At 42.0% G+C, this 22,539-nt stretch overlaps 1 protein-coding gene across 1 annotated transcript; it reads right to left on the reverse strand.

Moving 5' to 3' along the window:
• Positions 1-5,045: 5,045 nt before the first annotated feature.
• On the reverse strand, positions 5,046-7,408 carry lratd1 (LRAT domain containing 1). The gene is made up of 2 exons (XM_026342180.2): positions 7,252-7,408; positions 5,046-6,760 (listed from the first exon to the last, which is right to left on the reverse strand). Exon 2 carries the CDS (start codon positions 6,721-6,723, stop codon positions 5,935-5,937), a length of 789 nt encoding a protein of 262 aa, XP_026197965.1. The 5' UTR covers positions 6,724-6,760; positions 7,252-7,408; the 3' UTR covers positions 5,046-5,934.
• Positions 7,409-22,539: the final 15,131 nt, after the last annotated feature.

Below are 22,539 nucleotides of genomic sequence, written 5' to 3' on the forward strand. Positions count from 1 at the left end.
CGCTCGTTAAGACGCGAAGAGAAGGACGAAGGCGAGGGCCACGCATAAAACAGTTAGGGGGCTGCAGAATGGACTGATGGGCACAATATTTGTCTTTTAGCCCGTCAAGCCACGGTCAAGCCCTATGACAGAGCTGCTGGAACGTCTTTAAAACAGACCTTTCTATTGCTGACCTCCACCAGGGAGACACAGCAAATCATAATGATTCAAAATGAATTTAAAACACATACTCTTAAGGATATTTTGATTAAAATTCAGTCTGTGTGAACGTTTCATCGTCGCCAAATTGCTCATTATTATTTACAAATGTGTTTTGGGAACTATGGTTACACATATTAATAATAGAACAACACAGCTAGATCCAGCTGATTTAAGGAGAAGGAGCTGCTTTTATGAAAGACTTCAGAGAAAATGCGATAAAACTTTAAATATAACTGAACTTAAGCTGTGACTTATACGTTTGTTTGTTAATGAGAGCTACTGCTGTTACAGGACCGGGAAACGACTTCTGCTATCACAGGTTTTCATATAGTTGTCATGCAAATTAGACTTTACATTACAAATGTCATCCTGAAAATATCCCAGCCGCCTTTATATCTGCTTCTTTCTTCCTCTTCATATGTTATGAAATATCCTCACATTTAGTCATCTAATATTCAGCCAATGTTTGTAAAGCAGTAAAACTGAACAAATGAAGCATTTGAAGCGGGTTCTGACAACATGCTGCTGACATTTAGCAGTTGCAGTCTCCTGACGGAGGTGAAGAGGCGCTGAGGACTGAGCGCTGCAGCCGTGGCAGAGCACATATCCTGAGGCCGACTAGATCCTAAGCTCAGTGAAGCACACTCAGATGTTGGAGCGCCTGCCCTTAGAATAGAAAATGTATGGGCTGTAGAAAATGGTAGTGTTGGGTTTTATCACCTTGAAGTGTTGCCTCTGCCTCTGACCTTTAAGAATTTAACAAAACACACTGTTATACAGAGAAACCGAACACATGGCACGACAGCAATATTGACTTCATAAAGCTGCGGTGTAATCTCAAGAGCAGCTCACCTAAGTACCATAAAGACGATTCAGTCGAGCTACTCGGGTGCTGCACAACATAAATTAGAGACAATTTGTTGCTAATACCTACTCGTTACTTCTTACTTGTAATGGAGCATATTTCAAATGTGGGGTCTACTTCATTGGTATTTGATACCGTAATTATTATCATACTTCCAAGCGGTGATACCACATTCGAACTGACCAAACAAGTCCAGGCAGAGAGCAGCTTAATCCCAAGTGTCAGTTGGAACACAGGTGTGCATTTGCATTTCAGTTAATTCACCTGTTGTATGTAAAGCTGGGCAGGGCTCAGTCAACATGAGTATACAGGCTGTTAACAATAGCAAGACTTTGAGTAGTGTTTAGTGCTGGTAGCATGTTGTAGAGCTGGAGTGGGGGTGTTTGGCTGTTTGGTTTCTCCAAAACAAACACTAAACTGTCATCGCATGTTCCGACAGAGCAGGGATTTTACTCGGAGACCCATTCTTGGCCTAATTTAGCAGTTTCATTTTGTTATTTTAGTAATTGCAGCCATTTGGTCTTATGTTTCAGACATTTAAGCCATGATAAATCTAGGTCCATCAGGGATGTCATGTGAGGAATATTTCAGGGATTGTGTTATCTTTGAACAGATCAGACTAACTGCACCTAAACTATTAAGATGTTACTGTGAGTCATCTTCCTTGCTAAACTGTCTGACTTCTCTACCCTGTTTGTGGCACTGAGCTTGAAACCTACTACTTCCTACCAGGTTAATCTTATAACTGGGTCATGAATATAAACTTTCATTTTAAAAGAAGGCTACATAATCTTCTAAAACAGCTGAGCATTGGAGTTTTTAGCAGGTCTTACTCAAACAGAAGTAAATAGTACATTTGTTAGGGACTATTTTGAGCTGTGGCTTTGTTGCTCAAGTGTTTTCAGCAGCAAGGTGATAAATGTAGGATACACTCAAACTAAACTACAGTGTCCACACTTTTCATGCAGCGGTAAAGTACTATGTGGGATATATTAGAGGAAAAGGATGTAATGCTTTGAGCACAACAGATCTAGTTATCTGTGTAATTCAACTTACAAATCAGCATTTAATCAACTGTATGTGTCAGTTTCATTCAAACACAGAAGTATTGCATGTGATATATGCACAAGTCAAAACAGATGTTTAGAGGAAACTACTGTTACCAGAGGTTTAACAGCATGTAACCTATTTACCCACAGCGTAATTGACACTACCAGCTGTGTAGTCATTGTCGCTGAATAAAGCACACATCCTAAGAATGGAGGAGGAGAAAACAAGACATCTACTGGGAGTTGGGGCCAGTGTCTAGATTAGGGGGAGATCCTCTTAAAGACATCATGCAGACAGGATACTCTGTCTTGTTCCCTCCTCCCCAGAACATCTCCACTGAGACCACTGATTTAACTGGCAGCAGGCTAGCTGGGATCCGCTTTGTCCAGATGCGCACCCACTCACACAGACACAGATTGAAGACAAACCCCAGTGTGAATAGAGTACGTCCATGCTGCTGCACAAAGGAACAATAGCTGGTCCCTGGTGAGTTAGTGTGTGTGTGTGTGTGTGTGTGTGTGTGTGTGTGTGTGTGTAAGAACAAGAGAAAGACAGGGACAGATTTGGTTATCATATGTTTGTCTTACACAAGTAGCTATTAAGGCTAACAACCAGCTTTGAGCTGTGAAGGGTTTGCACAGTCACACACATGCATGCAGACACAAGTCCTCAGTGGATGTACAGTACAACAGTGGCTGGAGTTTCCCTAGTAACAGCATCTACTTTCACACTGTCGCTGCGTGCAGAGATGCAGACCTTCATGAATATACAGCATATAGGCGATATACTGTACACACACTTGAGTTGCATGCATGTAGTCACACAAACAACCTGACACTCGCAGGTTTGGTGGGTAAGTCTCAAGACTCTCACCCCACACACACACACACACACACACACACACACACATTGATGGTATACGGAGCTGAAACTGGTGAGCACACATGTACAATGTCATGTCAGATGGCAGAAGCCTCTCCTCAAGCTAACAACGTGGTGTGTGTTTTTTTGCCTGGAGCTCTCTCTCTCTCTCTCTCTCTCACACACACACACACACACACACACACACACACACACACACACACTAGTGAATATTTAGCGCGGGCCTATTAGTCACAGACCACAAACAAACATACAAACTCTAACACCAGCTGTCCCACTACCCTAATTTGTCCAACTCACAGGGGATGCCTGACGCACACACACACACACACACACACAATCACCCACCTGGGGCAACCTCCAATTTAATGTCGAGCCTGTTCAGACTTTGCCGACAGTCATCAGTGGCTAAAGGACAAGACAGCAGAAGGATAGAGCAACAGTAAAAGGATGTTTATCTAAATCCATCTGGAACACATGTCTGTTAGCAGGAAACATGTGCCTGGATTATTGCAAAGTGTCTAAATTGCGATTAAAAAGCCAGTTTGAAATATGAAACATCAGTGTTGATATTTACAATTATATGTTAGTGTGTGATTTTAAATGAACTGGAACACTGGGAGACTAAAGCAGTACAGAGCTAAACAGAGAAAATTACTGTAAATATGTATGTATGCGTGTTCATTGGTGTGCTGCAGCTAGATATTGCTGTCCTTGGTTAGAAGGATAAGTGGCAGACTGTGATGATGTACAATGTTTCCACAACACTGTACAGGATCGGGTATATTTACAGCAAATCCGGCTGAATACATTATTTGGTCCAATAGGTGGAGAAATCTTTCTCAGAGCACATTCACAGGATTGAGAGGCTGACTAGTGTGTATTTTTGACATGAAACATGTCTGAAAGGCAACATGTGCACACTGAAACACACGCACGCACAGCGAGCAGGAGACCTGTGTCTTAGCGAGCTTGTCAGCGCAACAAACGACTAAACAAAATCACTCCGAGCGAAGACAAAACATACACGTGGTAAATCCCGGCATGCATGCTGGCGTGCTCTCACACGAACCCTTTGTCTGCCTCTCCTCTCCTGTTAGATACAGCCAAAAGACTTTACCTCAGTTATTTATGACCACACTGATGCTAAAATCATGAATGCCTTGAAGTCGAAATTAAACTAGACACTCTTTGTAGTGGCAACACACCTCTTCAGTTCCACTGCTATGCACGGCGCCCGTTCACTTACAACCAAAACTGAATTACAGGTGCAGCAAGCTGGCAACCAAAACAAAGACAAACACTGTGAAGCAAAAACCCACTTCATAAAGCAACTCTCTCCCTTTCACACTCAATTAAGCAAAGGTAAGGAGACTTTATACGAGCGAGGTGATCGTTCCCACCTTCGCTGATACTACAGCGTATCACAAACCTGAGAAAACAAAGGCACTGTTCGAGCCTCGTGGCACGAGGAGTAATAACATCAATCGAGAGATAAAGCAACTGCAGCCTGATACAATACAGGTGCTGTAATAACACGGCATGTCTCTTAGAGATAAGCTTTATGTGGAGGACATCTTACTCACAGCAATGTAAAATGAGGGCTAGGAAGCCAGCATAACTTTAGTGTTGCTATTGTATAGAAGGAAAAACACTCATGAGGTCAAAGTGAACGTCTAAATACCAGCAAAACAAAGCCCACAGCGGGGAATTGAGTCTGTGGCCAAATACTATTGGTCCCCTCACTGTTGGCTCCATACAGCTGCCCACATACTGTAGCTTCCAGATATTGGTTTTCCATAAAGACTTTATGGGTTTGATGCAGATGACCATTACTGCCTTCAAATACTGTGCAAATATATAAAACCTATTTGGCTTGAAGCAGGTCAGGAGGCACCACAACATCAATAATTCATAATTCGTGTGTGTGTGTGTGTATAGATGTGAGATTGAGAAAGAGTGAGAGATCATGTGTCATTTCGTGTGACCAGACCACACTTGCTAGACCCAGTGATTGTTTTCATATTTCAACCTCCATTTATTTGAACCAAAAAAAAAAAAAAAAAAAAAAAAAAGAAGATCAGGGATAAATCCACTAAACTTAAATACAAAAATAAGGACTCAAATTGAAATCAATATATGAATACAATTTACACATACATCCAGTGCTGTGGAGCAGGATGACAGCATTGTGAAAATGACAATACTCTTCATATGGCAAAAGGGGAGCTTGAACAAGCCAAAATGCTTTGTTTAGGCAACTGCGTAACCATCTGGGACTGTCAGATGTCTATGATTAGTGGCTTAGATCTGTGTTATGGTCAGTTCCGGTCTTAAAGCTAACAGTAAAAAAATAGATGGGTGACTTTTCGAGAGCCATCCCAGATCCTATCTTTCATCTTTCCCCCTTTACATCTCTCCCCCTCCCGGTCTCACCGTCTGGTCTGCCGCAGCAGGCGCCCTATGCAGAGGAAGGGGCCAATTCCATTATCCCGAGAAATTAAATAGAAAACCAAACCGAGCCGTGTGCGCAATGTGTATTTTGGACCGGTGATTTCGCTGTTCGGGGCAATGACATTAGGAGAAATCGTGAGTCCCACTCAGCAGGAATTCTGATCTGAAGGGGCGTTGTCTGTTTATATGGCCGCTGTCTCTCAGTTTTCAACACCCTGCAATTTGATGGAAATCCCACAGAGCGCCTGTGGTCCCGAAGCAGGGCCCGTCCGTGGCAAACAGGCAGTCCAAACCCAACAGGTCCTTACATGTGTGTGCGTCTGTGTGCTTGAGTGCGTGCGTGCCAGTACGTTTGTGTGTGCGCAAAAAAACACTGTGCGTCCGTGCGCGTTTGGCGAGAGGACGCATGTTGGAGAGGGGGGGGGGGGGGGGGGCGTTAGGGGAAATGAGTGTGAGGAGAGGATATCAAACGGAATCCCTGATCACTCCTTGCCCCCGTTAACCAAAGAGAGCTCTTTGAGAATTCCACTGGCGTCCACTCGCCTCCTCTCCCGAATCATGTCCTCCAGGCTGCGAAAGACAAGAGTGTGCACCCCGCTGCCAGACAGATGCACTTTGAGAAAATACTGCTGCTCCGCCGAGTGCGCCTCTCCCCCGGCTTTGAACTCCCGTTTCCCAAAGCGGCACCAGGCTGCGAAACTTTCCGAGTTGGTCCAGCATATCTCCTCGCTGCTCAGGCCGAGGTGCCCCACTGCGTTCTGCATCACCAGGTCAGGGGGAAGCGGCCGGTAACGGTACCGATTGTTGACTATCCTTCCGTGGCGACCGTTGCTGATCTCAAGCAGGCTATCCTTGCGGATCTCGCCCTTGTGCAGGTGGATGACCTGGTCGTCCTGCTCGTAGATGGCCCAGTGGGGGGCTTGCGCGGTGGCCACCAGCTCCAGCAGGTCCCCTGGTTTGCACATAGTGAGCAAAGTTTTGACCGAGTACACATTCAAGTCCTCGTTCTCCCGCAGTTTGGAGAAGATGCATTCCTGGGAGCAGAACGCAGAGTACTCCACCTCGCTGACCGAGAAGGGTTCCTCCTCGGTCGGGCTGTGGTCCTTGGTGAAGCCGCAGTCGGACGGAGTGCGGTCGTCCACCTCCTCCTCTTCGTCAGAGAAAAAGTAGGCGACGCCGACCCGAAGCTCGTCCTTTTCCAGCCCGGACGGATCCCCCGTGGGCAGCTCGCTGTAGTTGAGGTGGGTGATCCGATCCAGTTGATTTCCCATCAATGACCTGGCAAGGCAGAGGCATGGACTGCGGTGTCTGAGAGGGATAGGGAGAGAGGGTAGGAGACGGAGAGAGAGGTGTAAATAGCGTAAAATACAGCGTCAAGTAAATTTCTAAGAACAAGAAGCATTGTGCACAAACGCTCGACTGCATCTGAATCCAACTGGTCAATAGATAAAGAAAGTACGCTAAGAAAGCACTCAACATTTCTCAGCGGTCACCCATACAGAGGAGGAAGAGCTCCCTGGTATTATTGAACCGAAAGAGTACACTAACACAATCAATGATCCACCGCCTTGTGTTCTTTTCCCACCCATTAGTCAATCTTTAATTCCAGTGGAATGTAAAAAAGGGGGCCAGCAGTTCCCGGGCGAAAGGAGCAAACAAGAGACAGGGGAAAAAATATCCCGAGGCTGGCAGTGTGCTTTTAAAAAGTGAGGAAAGAGAAGGCACCGTAAAGAGAGGCCAGTCTTGGGTTTTTACGCACGGCGCAAAATAAAAAAAAAAGCTGAGGAAAAAGAGAATACCTGTGCGCTCCCCGGGCGAATTGTTAAATATCCTTATGGTCCATTAGTACAGAGGGCTCCAGGGTCCCCTGCTCTCCTTGTTTCTCTTTTTCCCCCCTCGTTCTTCTCACACTTGTCTCTCACTCGTCGCACCGCGCACCGGGCGTTCCGGCTGTCGTGCGAGCTCGTACTTCACTTCTCTCACTACCAGCTCCTTTTAAGTATCAAGGAGAGCTCCGCCTCGGCCGGCGCGCTCCGCCTTCAGCGTTTTCCACTGGAGCCCGGACACTGCTTCATTAACACGGGGCCAATAGAAATAGCGGAGGCACACGCCAGTCAGTCAGAGGACCCAATCGGGTGCGCGCAGGGCGGCCGGCGGCGATAGACGGCTGTTACTGTGGCATGGTTTTTGTTGTCAGAGAGCTGTGGAATTCTCAACATGATCAGTCTGAATAGGCAAGTTCAAGGCAACAGTCACTAGCGATAAGAGCCTGCATATCTCAAGACGAGCATATGAGAGAAGCTCGGGTTTTTATTGCGCTCTGATGTGCTATAAACACTTCTACTATCTCATAAATACTCCAAAAACGGCACCCTTATCGTATATGCACACTGTTGCTGCAGGACATGACAAATGTGTTTCCACCTTCTCCGAATGCAGGAACAGTCTCTGTCCTCCAGTTCCCATGTGTGACATGTAAATCACGTCCACGTGTTTCACCAACTTCACTACATCCACCGCATCACTCATGTCTGCCTGCGTGCGCCCTGGTGGACGGGGAGGGGAGGGGCTGGAGTCAGGTGTGTTTGTGTTTAAGGTAGGGACAAAACAAAGGAGTCTACAGGGAGATTAGTACAAACTCTCTAATATTTTACTTTGTATTGATGTTGTGTCTAGGAGCGAAATATGACTCAAATGAAATGCATATCCAATTTCAACCTGTGAGTCACTACTGCATGCATAATTTATTGTATACCTGCATATTGTGTTTGCCAGATAACTGTGAGTACACTTGTGTCATCTCCACTTTGCACTCACGTCTCTCTTTTCATCACTACTGCCCAGAGCAGATAACCATCTCTCTGTTTATAACAGAGTCCTGTCTGTTGAGTAAATTGCTCTTTTTCTTTCTACCTCCACATTGGAAATCTGTTTTTTTTTTTTTTTCTAGCAGCATCCGAAAAGCTCCTCAGAGTGTCTCTCTTTTTCCTCTCCCCGATGGTTGGTGATAGCAACTCTCCAGCTGCTGACATAGAACAGTCCCTGGTCTTTGTTTCCACTGGTGACAGGCAGAGCGGATTGTGGCATTTTCAGCAGGTGAGATATGATTGTGCAGATTTAACACTCTCCCACACACACACACACACACACATCATGCATACGACAAACACAGATTATCATGAATGCAGTCATGTATTTGTCCTTCTGTGCCAGTTACACTTGCATCCTAAAGCGGGGCTGAATGCACTGGATTGATAGTCTTTTAATTTATGTTAAGTGGAGCAGCTAGCAGACCCGTATAATTTATGATGTAGTACTTAGCGTAGTGTGTGTGTGTGTGTATGTGTGCATGCACTGAAAGAGAGAACTTTAAACTGTATTACACACTTTTCCCACTCCATGGGCAGTATCCTGGCCCCCCTCACACACATACACAATGTGTCATGGGACTGTCAGCAATGGCTTTGGCTACAGCTCCTACAGGCATGTGGTCCTGCCACCTATAATCTAGTATGAGCAGAAATGAGTTTCCTTTGTAAATGCTGCCTTTCCCGGACACACACATATACTGTACTAGCTCTCTCTCTTTCTTTCTTTGCCCCTTTCTCCTACTTTTTCTCTCTTTTACACTTGCACACACCTAATCATATATGCAGCTGGTGTAATAATAAGGCAGAGTGCAGACAGTACTGGAATAACTACGGAGACAGGGTGATATTTCACAACCTCAATAATTGGATATGTCTCTATTCCCTAATTACTAACTAAATCATATACACTGTGGTGCCATACCATGCAGATAAAATAGACTGACACACACATGCACACACACACACACACACACACACACACACACACACACACACACACACACACACACACACACACACACACACACACTGAACTGTCCACAAATGTATTCAGAAATGTTCGTGCAACTCTGTGTGTCTGAGTCACATCTATGGCAGCTTTGTCTTTCTTTGGCTTTATCTGTCTGTTGCATACGTTCCTGTAATGTGTGTTGTTCTGACGTATCCATGCACACAGTGGCGTTCGGTTGTTTGCTGGAGAGAGCGAGAAAGCTTTGGGTATACACATGCAATATAGCGGGCGTGTCTTTTGAGAAGAAGCAGCACTACATCAAGTCATAAACCCTTGAGGCACTAGAGCTGCTGGCGTATAGAAATAAAGAGGAAGGAGAGATTTTCAGGTTTATGCATGTAGCAGTTTTTTATTTATTTATTTATTTTTGAGCTGTCAACACACACAAAAATGCCATGTCAATATTTTAGTACTGTACTTTAATATGTACTGCAGGTACATATTGCAAACATATATATATATATGCATGCTCTTTATATATGTATATGTATGTATATGAGTATCTTAGTGTTAGCACATTTTATCATCTCATCCTTTAATTCACCAAATCATTAAAAATCATACTTTTCTTGCTTTCTTGCTTCTATAAAATGTAAGGTAGCAGAAAATACAGTGTAAGCTTTTTTTTATGACACTCTATTGATCCCTGCAGGGAAAGTAATCTCTTTGCTTGTGCCTTTCCAGGGAGGTCAGAGAGCAGGGTCGGCTGGAGCATTATTATCAGGGGCGAAGAGCACAAACCTGAGTCAGTAGCCTGTTGTAAAGGAAAACAAGATGGGGTGACTGACATTTTGTATGTTTGACTCCAGAATTATGGTTCACACGGTGGTGGCGTCGTGAGGTGGCCCGTGACAAGACGCGCCCCTCTCCTCTTCTTGCTCTGACAAGCTAGCGATGGAGTGAAAAGTGTAATCATTGTGTGTGTGATCATTTTGTGGTGATGATCGTAGGACGCCAGCATTAATTAAATTATTGTGATTAGATACTGGGTTTTTTTGATTGGTAGACAGTTCTAACACAGCGTTTAATAAAGAGCCACACAGAAGAGACAGCAGGAAAGCCAAGCCCTTTCTGAAACTCGCAGCTGCATCAACAATCACTCTGCAATTTCTTCCTCTGTCTGTGTGTCATGGTACTTAATGACACTCTTGTAAACATTGGATGTCAGTTATTTACACCAGTGCTTCATGTGTACATACATATATATGGAATGAACCTTGCTGTAATTTATTGTGTCAGAATCAAACCTGCCGACATACAGCCTAATGACAATGGCAGAAACCCAGAAGGGTTGCAGTCGTAGTGGATTCAAACAACAAATAAAAATAAATAAATAAATATACCATGACTGAATGAATGTTCATCGTAGCGTTGATATCATGTTGTTTTGGATATTGTGTGAGGAATCAGATGTCCCTTGTGTCAGAAAACAATCAAGCATGCCATTTGATTTGAAGGTGTAATTGTAGGTGCTTAGGTAGCACAGATGGTAACAATCAAAATCATCATCATATCTATAATCATCATACTAAAGACTTTCCCCTGGGGTGTTATTTCATGAGTTGAGCATAGTCTTTATCTTAGTGGGAAAGGAGAGTAATAAAGCTTAGTGTTGTTGCTTGGTTAAACCATACACTGTAATAAAAACTCTAGGTATAAAAGTCTACGATGGAACAGTTGTAGTGAAATCAATAAATAACAGGAGCCACATGATGTCATTGTGCTAAAGGTTTTTCCACTCTTTTATGGAATGAATAGAAATAATGCTTGGTAAACACATTCACACACATTTTAAATAAGACTAGTAAACTTTCAATTTACTCGACAAATCTCAACCTAACTGATGTAACTACCAATTTTAAATTGTAATCCCCTTTTAAGTTTTCTTTACTTTAAAAAAGTCATCAGATTACTAATAATAGTCAATAATAAATACTATGACCAATGCTGGTCAAGTCATGGTGTGTTGTGCTTTGTTGTACATTACACTGTACCATTTTCTGCTATGCTCTATTTTGTTATGTTATGTTACCTTAGCATCCTTCTATCTTGTATCTTGTGACACAATATCTTTCAGTTAGACTTGTGCTGCATATAACCGCTGTTACAGCAATATGCTGAAAGTCCTTTCTGTCGTTTCTCCTGGTCTCTTTGTCAGCATCCTTCATTTTGATTTTCAGAAGATATTGAACATTGGCCAAATTACAGCAAAAAGAATCAGATGAATGATTAAAATCCAACTGGAAACCAATTAGGCCCTTCCACAATATTAGTTGTGCCACAAATGGAAGATGCTAACAATGCCATGAGACATGGCAGATGTTGCTATAAATGACAGAGGCAAGGGTTTTGGTTCTTGAATTGGAAAGTGCGGAAACAGGCCAGCATGCATGGTGTTCTGGAACAGTGTGGCTTTAATAGAGATGTTTAGTAATGTCTAAACAGTCGAGTCTTTTACCGGCTTAAAGACCCTGATGCACATCCAGGCTGTCACATATCGCATCAAGCTGTCCCAAGACATCTAGTAATTCAACAGGGGGGGAAATTGGAATAGTTTGGTCACGAAACATCCCTTTTGCCAATAGAAGGATTGATTTGGCAAAAGTGTTTCTGTGTAACACCAGTTCCAAAAGTCTCCTTCAATGCTTCTCCAAACACAGCCAGTCCTCCCATTGTGATGCAGGACAACTTCATCTGCTGTGGTGTGTTTGTGTCACAAATGTCCATCTAAAGAAGGGATGAATATGTTTGTGATTGTTGTGTTTTATATATTTTGAATGTTTCGTCATCTGTTTGTTTTATCTTGACATTTGCATAACTTAAAACTAAATGAATTTCCTATTACTAACAAACAATCAGAACAATTTGATAAAGTGCAGTATTTGTCTGCCACCTGTGATGTGTCTAACTACTGTATACTTAATCTTTTCTCTGTGTGTACATGGACAGGTATTTGTCTGTGTTTTATTCCGAGTCCATCTGTCTCTCGTTAAAAAGCAGGTCTTCTGTCAGTTCTTATCAGCTCTCCTCAGACTGTGGACTGTGACACATTCAGGAGGCCCTCGTCTGACACATCAGAAACCCATCGATGTGGCCATGAATGTTAACTTCTGCAGATTCAACTACTCTCCATCTCCAGCTTAATACTGCTACAGTCATTCCCCTGTGAAAAGACTTGTACCTTTCACAGATCTGTGTGTGTGTGCCTGGAAAGGCCGACATGCTGGATTCTGCTTTCTGTACTGAACTGACAGAACAGAATTATAGCTCTGTGTGATCCTATGTAGTTAACAAAATCATAGTGTAAATGTCCAATATGCTGAGTTGCCAGAAGGTTGGACCATAATGAACTGTGCAGTGGCATGGAAGGAAATCAGGTATGATTCTGATCACTAAACCTGGTTTATGCTTTCATCTCTTCATTCAGTTTCTAATTTATACAAGAAATATGTGACTTTTAGCTAATTGTGTTACAGTTCCTCAATGTGAGACAATTAAACTTGTCCTAAACAGTACTACAGTCACTTTAAGACCATCAAACTCCAGCCAAAGGTCCTCCATCAGCCAATGTCACACTCTCAGTGAGCTTCTGTCGGCCTAGTTTTTGTGATGTGTTCCGCACCGTTGGCACCGGTCGGAACCCCATCGGCAGCTTTTTCAGCTGATTCAGCATGTTGAATCAATGGTGGACCCGTCAGTGAGAGCCCACTCTGATTGGCTGTTAGTATAAGCTTAGTGAATCGCTGCATGAGAAGAGAAATGGACCCTAGGGCCATTTAATAATTCGATTAGAAGCAGCTTTAAACTCTCTGTGGTGAGTAAAAATGGTGTGAAAGTAGTACAAATCAAATATTGCCATGTGCTCCTTTGTTTACAGTTAGTACATCTGTAGTCCCACGTCTTCTTCAGCTTGCCCTTTTTGAATGATGAATACAAACAACCACCACCTGCTGGTGTAGTTATTTGCTTGTGCTATGCGAAGGTGACACAGCAACTGATCTAGGCCTTCTCTAGTTCTTTGATGTTGGTTTGGCCCAAGCTACAATTGGGAACTATAAGACAATGATAAATGTGAAACGCTCATATTATGACACTGATTTATTAAATAATGAGTCTATTTCAAATATATTTGTGGCCTTTTTTTCACCAAAAGATGTTTTGATTTCTCTGAATCTAATTTCCATTGGCCTAGGGCCCTTTCAGTCTTCTAGGAGTGTTTTAAAAGCTATTTGCATAGAATTTACATTATTCATCATCACCTACTCCAACTGGCTGAAGGAATGGCCCCCAAGTTCACTCCCATCCAATCAGTGGGCCTATATGACCTAATGAATAATGCAAACTCTCTTAGTCTGCATCTGTACCTCAGTCATGGCTGCCACTGGAGATGTTTCGGCTGTAGTGTAATGGTTTGTTCACGTTTGCTATGCGGCTGCAATGCAGACTCTGCCTGCAGAAGCAGAAGTCAACAATGACATAGTCTTAATTGATAAACTGCTTCCTAAAATTGCTGGTTAAGTAGAGCAAAGTGGGATAAATTCACATGCTTTCAAAACTGAAAAATGGAATTTGCTATGATGTATATGTTCAAAAAGCCGTGACAACCTTAAAGAGCGACAGTCACGTGCCCATCCAAACCCTTAAAACAGACTTTGCTTGCTGTAATTATCCCTCACTGGCCTTTGAAAGATCTCTTCTTACTGCACTTCCAGTTTAAGTGATGGGGGACAAAAGTCACAGTCCGGAGGTTAATTAGGATCTTCCGCACATGTCTTAATTAAGTAGATATCATCAAATCATCAATTTTCTACCAAATATTCTGTTTTTGTTAGTCTCCTTTCACTGCAGCTCAGGAGACAAACTGTGCCAGGAGACAAAAATGTTTCCAAAAGACTTCCATTAAAGCTTAAAATGTTCAAAAGGTTCAAACGGACAATGTTTAATATGCTTCCTTTTTCAATTTTGTTTGAGAAAGAATAGAATTCCAGCACATACGGATCATACTACCTTTTAATTTAGGCTTGAAGGAATTTTTAAGCCTGCCAGAAATATCAATTTGATTTATATTGTGAAAGATGGACTACTATCACAACATAAACTGCTGTAAAATATTTTGCTCTCTTGCAGAACCCTGCAAACGTCCCAGTTTCCCTTTTTTTTCGCCTTCCCCCTTCATTTCTCATTCTTAAATTTGTTCTTCAGTCCATTCCCCTCTTCCGCTTTATCTCCCTTTGGTGTGTGTAGTGTGTTGGTATGCAGGGTGATGTTGGCTGGTGTTTGCAAGGGAAGGATAAAGCAGTAATCAGTGCCAATGAAGCAGCTCTCGTCCCAGAGCACAAATGTGCCAACATCAGCAACACCACCAGACTGCGTATGTGTGTGTGTGTGTGTGTGCAAGAGAGAGAGGGAGCAGTATCAAAGAGGTCAGACAGAGGTCATTTTCTTGGACACAAATGTTATACAGCTGCTTTTTTTCTCCTGCAGTGTTAACTGTACGGCAACATGATCACTGCCATTAAAACACAGCAGCAGTTCGTTTTTCTGATGGTGTCCTGTTTCAGTCGCAGCGAACTGACTGGAAGTGAGAACTGTTCCAGAGACATATGTTATATTTACTAGAAGCCATTTATATAGCTGTGCAACCTTGAACACGCTGACCTAATTTGCATGGTCCTGATGCAACTGTTGTGAAATCTATTTTCCCGATGATTGAATATGGTTCAAGATACATTTGTTATTTTTGTTTTACTCAACATTGGAGAGGCAACGGGTTTAATAAACAGCACACTAGAAATGGTTGTGTAAGCAGAAAAATGAAATTGAGTTACATATCAAAATTTAATAATAAAAAATATCATGCCCATCCATCCCATCTATTTTAAGTCATGTAATCCCGTTTTCAATGACAGAGTCTGAGCTATGAAGGTGACCACCGAACATCTAGTGCCAAAGTGCTTATGAGCCCAGCTCTAAACTATCAAACGCCTCAGTAAACCAGCCCACTGCTTAGAGGATGGCTGAAAGTGCAGCTTCCAGCTGGCAGCTCCCTCGTGTCGATGTGTTTAAGTAAACTTCACCCAGATAAATAAAGGTTAGAATAATTAACGCTCTGAGATCAGTGGCCTTAACTGTGATTATCGTCCTCCGCCGTTTTAACCAAAGCACATTCATCATCCTGTTTTCTCAACACATTAGCACACATTAACCAGATTTTTTTTTTCCTTTTTTGTAATCTCTGTCAATAAAGTTGTTTGATTTAAACTGTTGACTGAATATCTGGCTGAGAGAAAAGTGATGACTGAGAGGACTTTTCCAGATGGTAGATGATACATGACACATTCATGGTGTGATGCTCAAATCCAACATATTGATCTGCTCTGTGGTTTTGTTCCGTCCTCCGTCCTGCTTCTGCTTTGTTAATTATTAGCTGAGGGGTCGTAAAGATTTGCGGAGAGAAGTAAAGGAGGTTCCAGTGGAAGAAATGACAGATGGAAAAGGTCAGTGGTTTAATAGATGCAAATGTATCTTTAAACTGATGTAATTCAACATAATTGAATATGTGATACATGATTCAATTTGCTGCAATAGCTTTAAGAACAATCCAAAGTCACATTTTTACATTTTTGTATTTATTTAGACACATGGTAATAGCAGTATTACAGAGGTAATGTTTGTAATATTCCATAGATGCAGGGTATGGTGGTATTTTATTTCTGACATTTACATTTTCACCTTCCTGTGGAGCTTGGCAGCTTCGTTTTTTCCTTTTAGTGATTTCTGCACTCTTTCCCCGATGGCAAACTCTCACCCACAGCTAGAAATGTTAAAATTGCAATCGGAGAGAAAAAAGAGCAAAACAAAACCAAAACGCATATAGGGTCAATAAATGTTTAGTGTTTCTGTGTGTAACAGAAGAATTAACACTCGTGACTTTAAATGACCAATCAGCCTTTGATTGTAAAAAGACGGATGATACTAGGTGCTCGCATTTTGTAATGGCACACAGCTGGGAGTTTAGTGAAGTGTTATTTTTTAGTGGATGCACTAACAGGCTGTGTTCTCACCACCACATGATTGTTTTTTTATTGACTTTCCATGAATTTGACTGTTAGGACGGGCACAGTGGGGGTGTGTCGTCAGGCACCGCATTACAATTTCTATGTCAAGCGTTTGTGTGCTTCCCACCTGCTTAGAACATACCCAAGGTGCACAACACAGCACTTGTGATTTATATTATTAGCCAGTGGTTTATGCTGTTATAATTGATTTATTACTAAACATGCACATAAACAGACTGTACTAAAACTATCTAATGATTTGTTTTGCTTTACTTATACTTTATGAGGTTATTGTGTGAATGCCCAACTTCATACTTGACAGACATTGTGACTGAGTTGTAGCTACTGTATATTTAATTGTAAACTGTCTATACCACAGGGTCTTTGTTGCTCTGAAGTATTACTAACAGTGCCGCAGTTCTCCTTGGACCAATACCCCACACTAGGTAAAGTCATTATTTTCCCATGTTCATTTAATTTTACAGATATTTCTTGTGCAGATTCTGCATCTACTGCACAAGGACAATGAGCTCCCCTTGGGAGAAGCCTTTTGTGGCAGCTGTACTGGAGACAGTGCACAGCTTTTGCTGAGATGTAAAGATGGTGATGATAAGATTGGTCATGACTGATGCCATCTGCTACCAAACTTACTAATAACGAAATTTCCCCAAATTCCAACCCACTTACAAGCTGTGCTGCAGATGTGTGCCTGCGGACTGAAACCAACCAGTCAGCTGCCACTGCTTGAATGGGAAAAACAGAGCCTTACTTGTTTTAATGCGCGGCTTTGTTTTCTATTAATTGCTATGCTGCCACATTCAACCATGTGAGTTGTTACCGTGCATCCAACCACAAGGTTGACCTCAGGGATCTGGCTTCACAAAGGTTTTTGTTGAGTTTCTTTCAGCAGAGCATGCTGATGCTGTTGCATGTGTTTTCTGCTGAGACTGTGTTTGTGTGTGTGTGTGTGTGTGTGTGGATTCAGCATGTGACTGCCTCCTGTGTGGCCCAGTCCCTTGTCTGACACACTAGCCTAATCTGCTATCAAACAGCCTTGCATCAGACCTTTGCCTCTTACAATGGCTGCCTAGCCCTGATTAGTGTGTGTGCAGTGTGTGTGCATGAAAGGAGAAGTGGCAGACAATATGGCATGATGTAGAGGGTTCAAACCAGAGACAAGGTAGAACATTCTTGTTATGGATCATAGGGCCTGCAGTGCTAACTGCTCAGCTTGCACTCCATACAAAGCTTGGCCCAGTCAATCCATTTCCTGCTCTTAATAGAACACAAGCCTTCTTTTATAACATTTAATATAATTACAACCACAAATGAAAAACAAAAAACAAAACATAGATCCAGTAAACAAAAGGAAATAAGAAGCAGTATTGTGTGAGAGCCTTGAAGACATGTTTGCATTGACTTATTGAAACTGTTCATGTCCAGCCATATTCATACAGCATGGTCATTACCTCACTGTTAGTATACAACGTAGGTTTCACAGTGAAGCTCATCCATTATCCCCCTCTTGACATTTGCAGAACAAAATGCTAATGTTCAGTTGTTAAATGGTTCTAGCCATGATGTGCAGTCATCACTAATAGTCAATTAGCAAGTGCATTGGCTTGTTCCCTACAGTGACAACTTTTAATAGGTGAATCAAAAGATAACGTTTTACAATTGACTTCTGTTTTCTCATGATTCCCGTTTGGCCTTGTTTATTTTTTTGCAATTCTGCCTCCGTCTCCTCCAGCCCCTGTCTGTCCCTGTTTTCAGGGTTTGACATACTGAATACATCCACCTGCCCTTTAGTAATCCCCGATTGTCTCTCCCAACACACACGAGCCTGCATCCAGTTTGTTCATTATTCCAGCCAGTATTTAAATGCCAGTTTCACCTGCTTCCTGCTGGATTGTTGTGCTGTCTTTTCTTGCCATTCAAGCTGAAGACACTTGTTCTTGCCACCTGTCTGCCTGTGAGCCAGTGTTATTATGTTCTTGAAGAACGTCACCGAAATGTTTCTGGCTGCCTGGCTTGTCTCTTTGAGCTCAGTCGAAGCTGCTGTGCCAGTAAAACTGTCTGTAAATGGTTAATGTTTTGGCACTGACTCTGTTTTTTTTTTGACCAGTCTGTTTTTTTTAGTAGCAAGGTGATTCTGACTGATTTATGGTAGTTAGCTATTTGCATAATTAAAACATGGCATTCTGTAACAAATTAGGTAAACATCTACATCTGCACAGATGAGAGTTGCTCAACAGTGCAGGGGACTATTCTTGCGACATCAAGTCAGGAGCTGCCTCCATGTTGACTCTTCTGGTGCCCTTTGATGCTGCTTAGAGGGGTTTGGATTGCCATTGATGTCTGTGGGAGGGTTTTTTGTTGGTTCTGGTTTGGCTCAGACATAAACTCAATATCCTTAAGCTCATCCTCAGATAATGACTCCATTCACATCCTCTTTGCTTTGTCTTTGGCCCTTTATTCTTCCTCTCACCCGAAGAATTACAGAACAAACAAACAACAGCCCAGACCACAACTATCCATGAAGAGAGCTCTCTCCTTAGTCAAGCTCAAGAGGCTCTGTGATCCTTCCCATAAAGCCTGACAACAGCACAAACTCCACTGCTTACTCATAAATAATCTGGCATTCAGTGTTATCAAATAACAGCCTTGAAATCACGAAACAGGTGCATTTTCTCTATAATGATTTTCTTTGTGTAGGTGATAATTGCATAATCCCTGTATTTGGTGATTATTGGCATTACCAAGTTGCATTATTGTTCTTCACCTTTTGTCTCTGGTGCTCCACAGAGATGCAGATAAGCCTCAAAATAGGAAATATATTTTGCAAAAAGTCTCTGCAACAAGTTGGTTGTGGGGAAATAATTAAATGAGACATGACTAAAAATTAACTATGAAAATATGTTGAGTTTGTGTTGCACAATGAGCTACTGATCCACCAATACAATCTGAATAATGATGTTTTTGAACTCTTCTATCTTTTCGGTCATGAAAAACATATTTTGTAGCATATTCAGTGCAATGCACAGAAGATTTCATCCTGTACCTTACTGAAATGTATTGAAAGAGCTGAAATGTTAGATAAGATAAAAGAGGGAGAATGGGAATATTTTTTAAAGCAATTCCCTTTGCAGCAACCCGTACTATCACTTCAACACATTTGAAATCATTGAGACATTTAATGCCTGATGCCAGTATACCCCCAAATAAAATGTAGCATGTCACATACAATTAGCTTCACTATTACATCTAGTTTTCCTTTTATTTTCATTCTTTAGCTCCAATAGTGCACTCAATCGCAAGACTTGATGTGTGATTAAAAAAATAAACTAAACATAATTTCATCATCAAACGATCTCGTATAGAGGAACCAGAAACTAGTGAGAGTGAGAAAGAGGTGGAACAGCGGCCAGCTTGCCAAGCAAGCAAAGCAACCAGTCTAATGCAAAATTAAACTCCATCCTTGTACCTTACTGAAAAGTTTTGAATAAACCAAAAATGTTAGAGAACAGAAGAGAGGGTGAATGAAAACATTTCTGTAAGAAAATCCCTTTGGAACAACCTGTGCTACAGCTTCAAGACATAAGTTTAAGACTTCAAGGCGACAGGGCCTCAGTCAGAGCTGGTATGAGCCGACTTTGGGCTGAAATTTCTATCACTAAAGATCCAGCTTTTGGAGGTATTTCCTCATTTCCTGTGTTGCCTGCTCGTTCCACTGTGAGCTGTGCAGTTCTTCTGTTATTGTACCTGTCGTTTTCCAGTTTTTTCTGAAGTTGACTATTTTCTGTTTTCTATTCTTATTTTCTATTTTATGTGCTGCCTGCACTTTAATAATGTGAAGAATTCAAATGATCAGAGGTGTCTGTTTTATGTATTTACTTATAACTCAATAGCCCCACAATTATTAAATGAAGCCAACAAAAACTCTCGAACACTGTAAAGTGGACTGTATGCACTGCAGGACCAGGGTCAGGAAGACTCGCATTGATCGGCACTTTTCCCAGAATCTCGTCGCATGTAATTGGAGGCATTATCTCTCGTCTACACATGATTTGATTTGTAATGACATGGTGCACTGCGCTTCAGAGCCGGCTTAGTTGATATTCAGCTGGAATAAAATTGTTTTCATTTAGCTTGAGTTTGACAAACTACACACACAAATCAAAGTGTTTTGAAGAGGTGGAAAGTAGCTAAGTACATTACTCAAGTACTATACTTAAGAGCAATTTTGAAGTCCTCATGCTCGATGTGGTTTTTGTTGTCCTTATTGGCCTTATTGATTTTTGACTATCATTTGACCAAATTTGGTTGGAATTTGTGGTTTTGAACTGATACTGTATCTCTGACTGTATTGATTTTCTCACTACCCAGTTCAAGTTGTACTATAGATATTATCACAAGCAGCATTGTGTATAAATCAGTGTATAAAAGTATAAAAGCCCAGAAAATAGCTGCAGTTTTTCCACCTGGCGTTTTTTTTTTTTTTTTTTTTTTTGGGTAGCAATGACTAAACCAGCAGGGAATTTCATAATAAAGGAAGCTCTGCACAGCCTCTGCAGTAACCTTTATGATTTGGCTTAAATGAATCAAAATAACTGTAGTCCATACTGCACCTCAGCATGGAGAAGGTTGTGAAATGTAGGTCAGAGAACCAACACTCTCCCAGAACTTGGGGTAAAAATGGCTGTTCAGTCAGTTGGAGGTCAGACACCAGATTGCCTGAATAGATTTTCTTTTTATTCCAGACACAGGTAGTGTTAGACAGTCCTGCGTCCCACTCTCCCCTGGGCTTAAAGTAGCTGAAAGCTAAATGCAGACACACATAAACACAGGCACATGTTCTCGCTCAGAGCCTCGCCTGATTTCCCAAGTTGTCATCAAGCATAACAGGTATGCATGGACGTGAGCATGTGTGAGCGGGATTTCTACCTCCAGATGAAGCTGTTTTTTTTTAACTTGAAATTCGCAGTAATAAATTGTGCAACGGAAACAGCACGGTCCGACAGAATAAAGGTCAACAGAGCTAGGTAAAGTAAAACATCCTGTGGATGGAAAAAGAAAATGAAATGAGTTAAAGTGCAGTATTAAGGTCAAAAAGCCGTTTCCTGGTTATTGCTATTTTACCCACTGCTGCTCTTATTGTAATAAATAGCTGTCATGTTTTTGGCTCCTTTCCGAAATTGACTAACGCTAAAATAAAATCAATCTGTGGACCGATGATTGACCTGTCTCCTGTTATTATGTTCAGCAGGTACAGAATATGGTACCAGAGAAATTACAACACTGCCGAAAATGACAAAAAACGTCTAGCAGACATATTATCACACATTCTTCAGGAGTTATGAAGGAGCTCAAATATGTTTGACTAATCAGCTGCTGTTAACTTTCTTTCTTAAACATACAGTACCATCCAGCTGAGCCGGTGTGAATTCTGGATCATGTGTTACGCGACACAGTATCTGTGCCTTTCTCTCAAATGTCGACTCTTCGTGCTCTTTGTGCCAGATGTTTAGAGGAGCTCCAAGATGAAGCCTTGAGCGATTTCACCTCCTCCACCCGGCGCCCTTGGCCACTCTGTACCTTTGATCTTTAAAACAAATGTTTTCCTCTCCTCTTTCACCCTTCCTTCTCTCTTGTTCCTCTTTGCTCCCCTCATCTCCCCTCTGAGTACAGCCCACTCCACCTCGCTCTTGACCTTTCTTCACTAACCTCTGTTTTTCTGTCTGTATCCCTTCAACCCTTTTCTCTTTGTTACCCTCTTTCCACGTCTTTTACACACACTATTTCACGTCTCTGCTTCTATTTCCTCTCCTTTTCTCCTCTCTCCTCCTGCCTGCTTCTTGCTTGTGGATGCTTTCTCTCCCTCTTGCTGACATTTCTACTCAATAATCTCAGGATATACCATGTGCTTTGAATCTAAAAAGGTCTGCCATTTTCTGCAGCTTGGAGTGCTACAGTCTGGCTCTTGCAGTATCTTTCTTTCACCACTTTCCTATGTCCATTTTCTCACACCTCTTTCCCCCCCACCCCTACCACCCCATGCAATATCCTTCAATTTCTCTATACTTTTCCTTCATTCCCTTTTTACAACCCTCCTCCCTTCTCTTCCTCTGACAGTGTGAAGGAGCCTTT

Source organism: Anabas testudineus, chromosome 24 (genome assembly GCF_900324465.2).
Source record: "Anabas testudineus chromosome 24, fAnaTes1.2, whole genome shotgun sequence".
Taxonomy (NCBI): domain Eukaryota; kingdom Metazoa; phylum Chordata; class Actinopteri; order Anabantiformes; family Anabantidae; genus Anabas; species Anabas testudineus.

Coding starts and splice junctions, on each gene's coding strand:
- lratd1 (XM_026342180.2), bottom strand. CDS start 6,723: ATGGGAAATCAACTGGATCGGATCACCCACCTCAACTACAGCGAGCTG.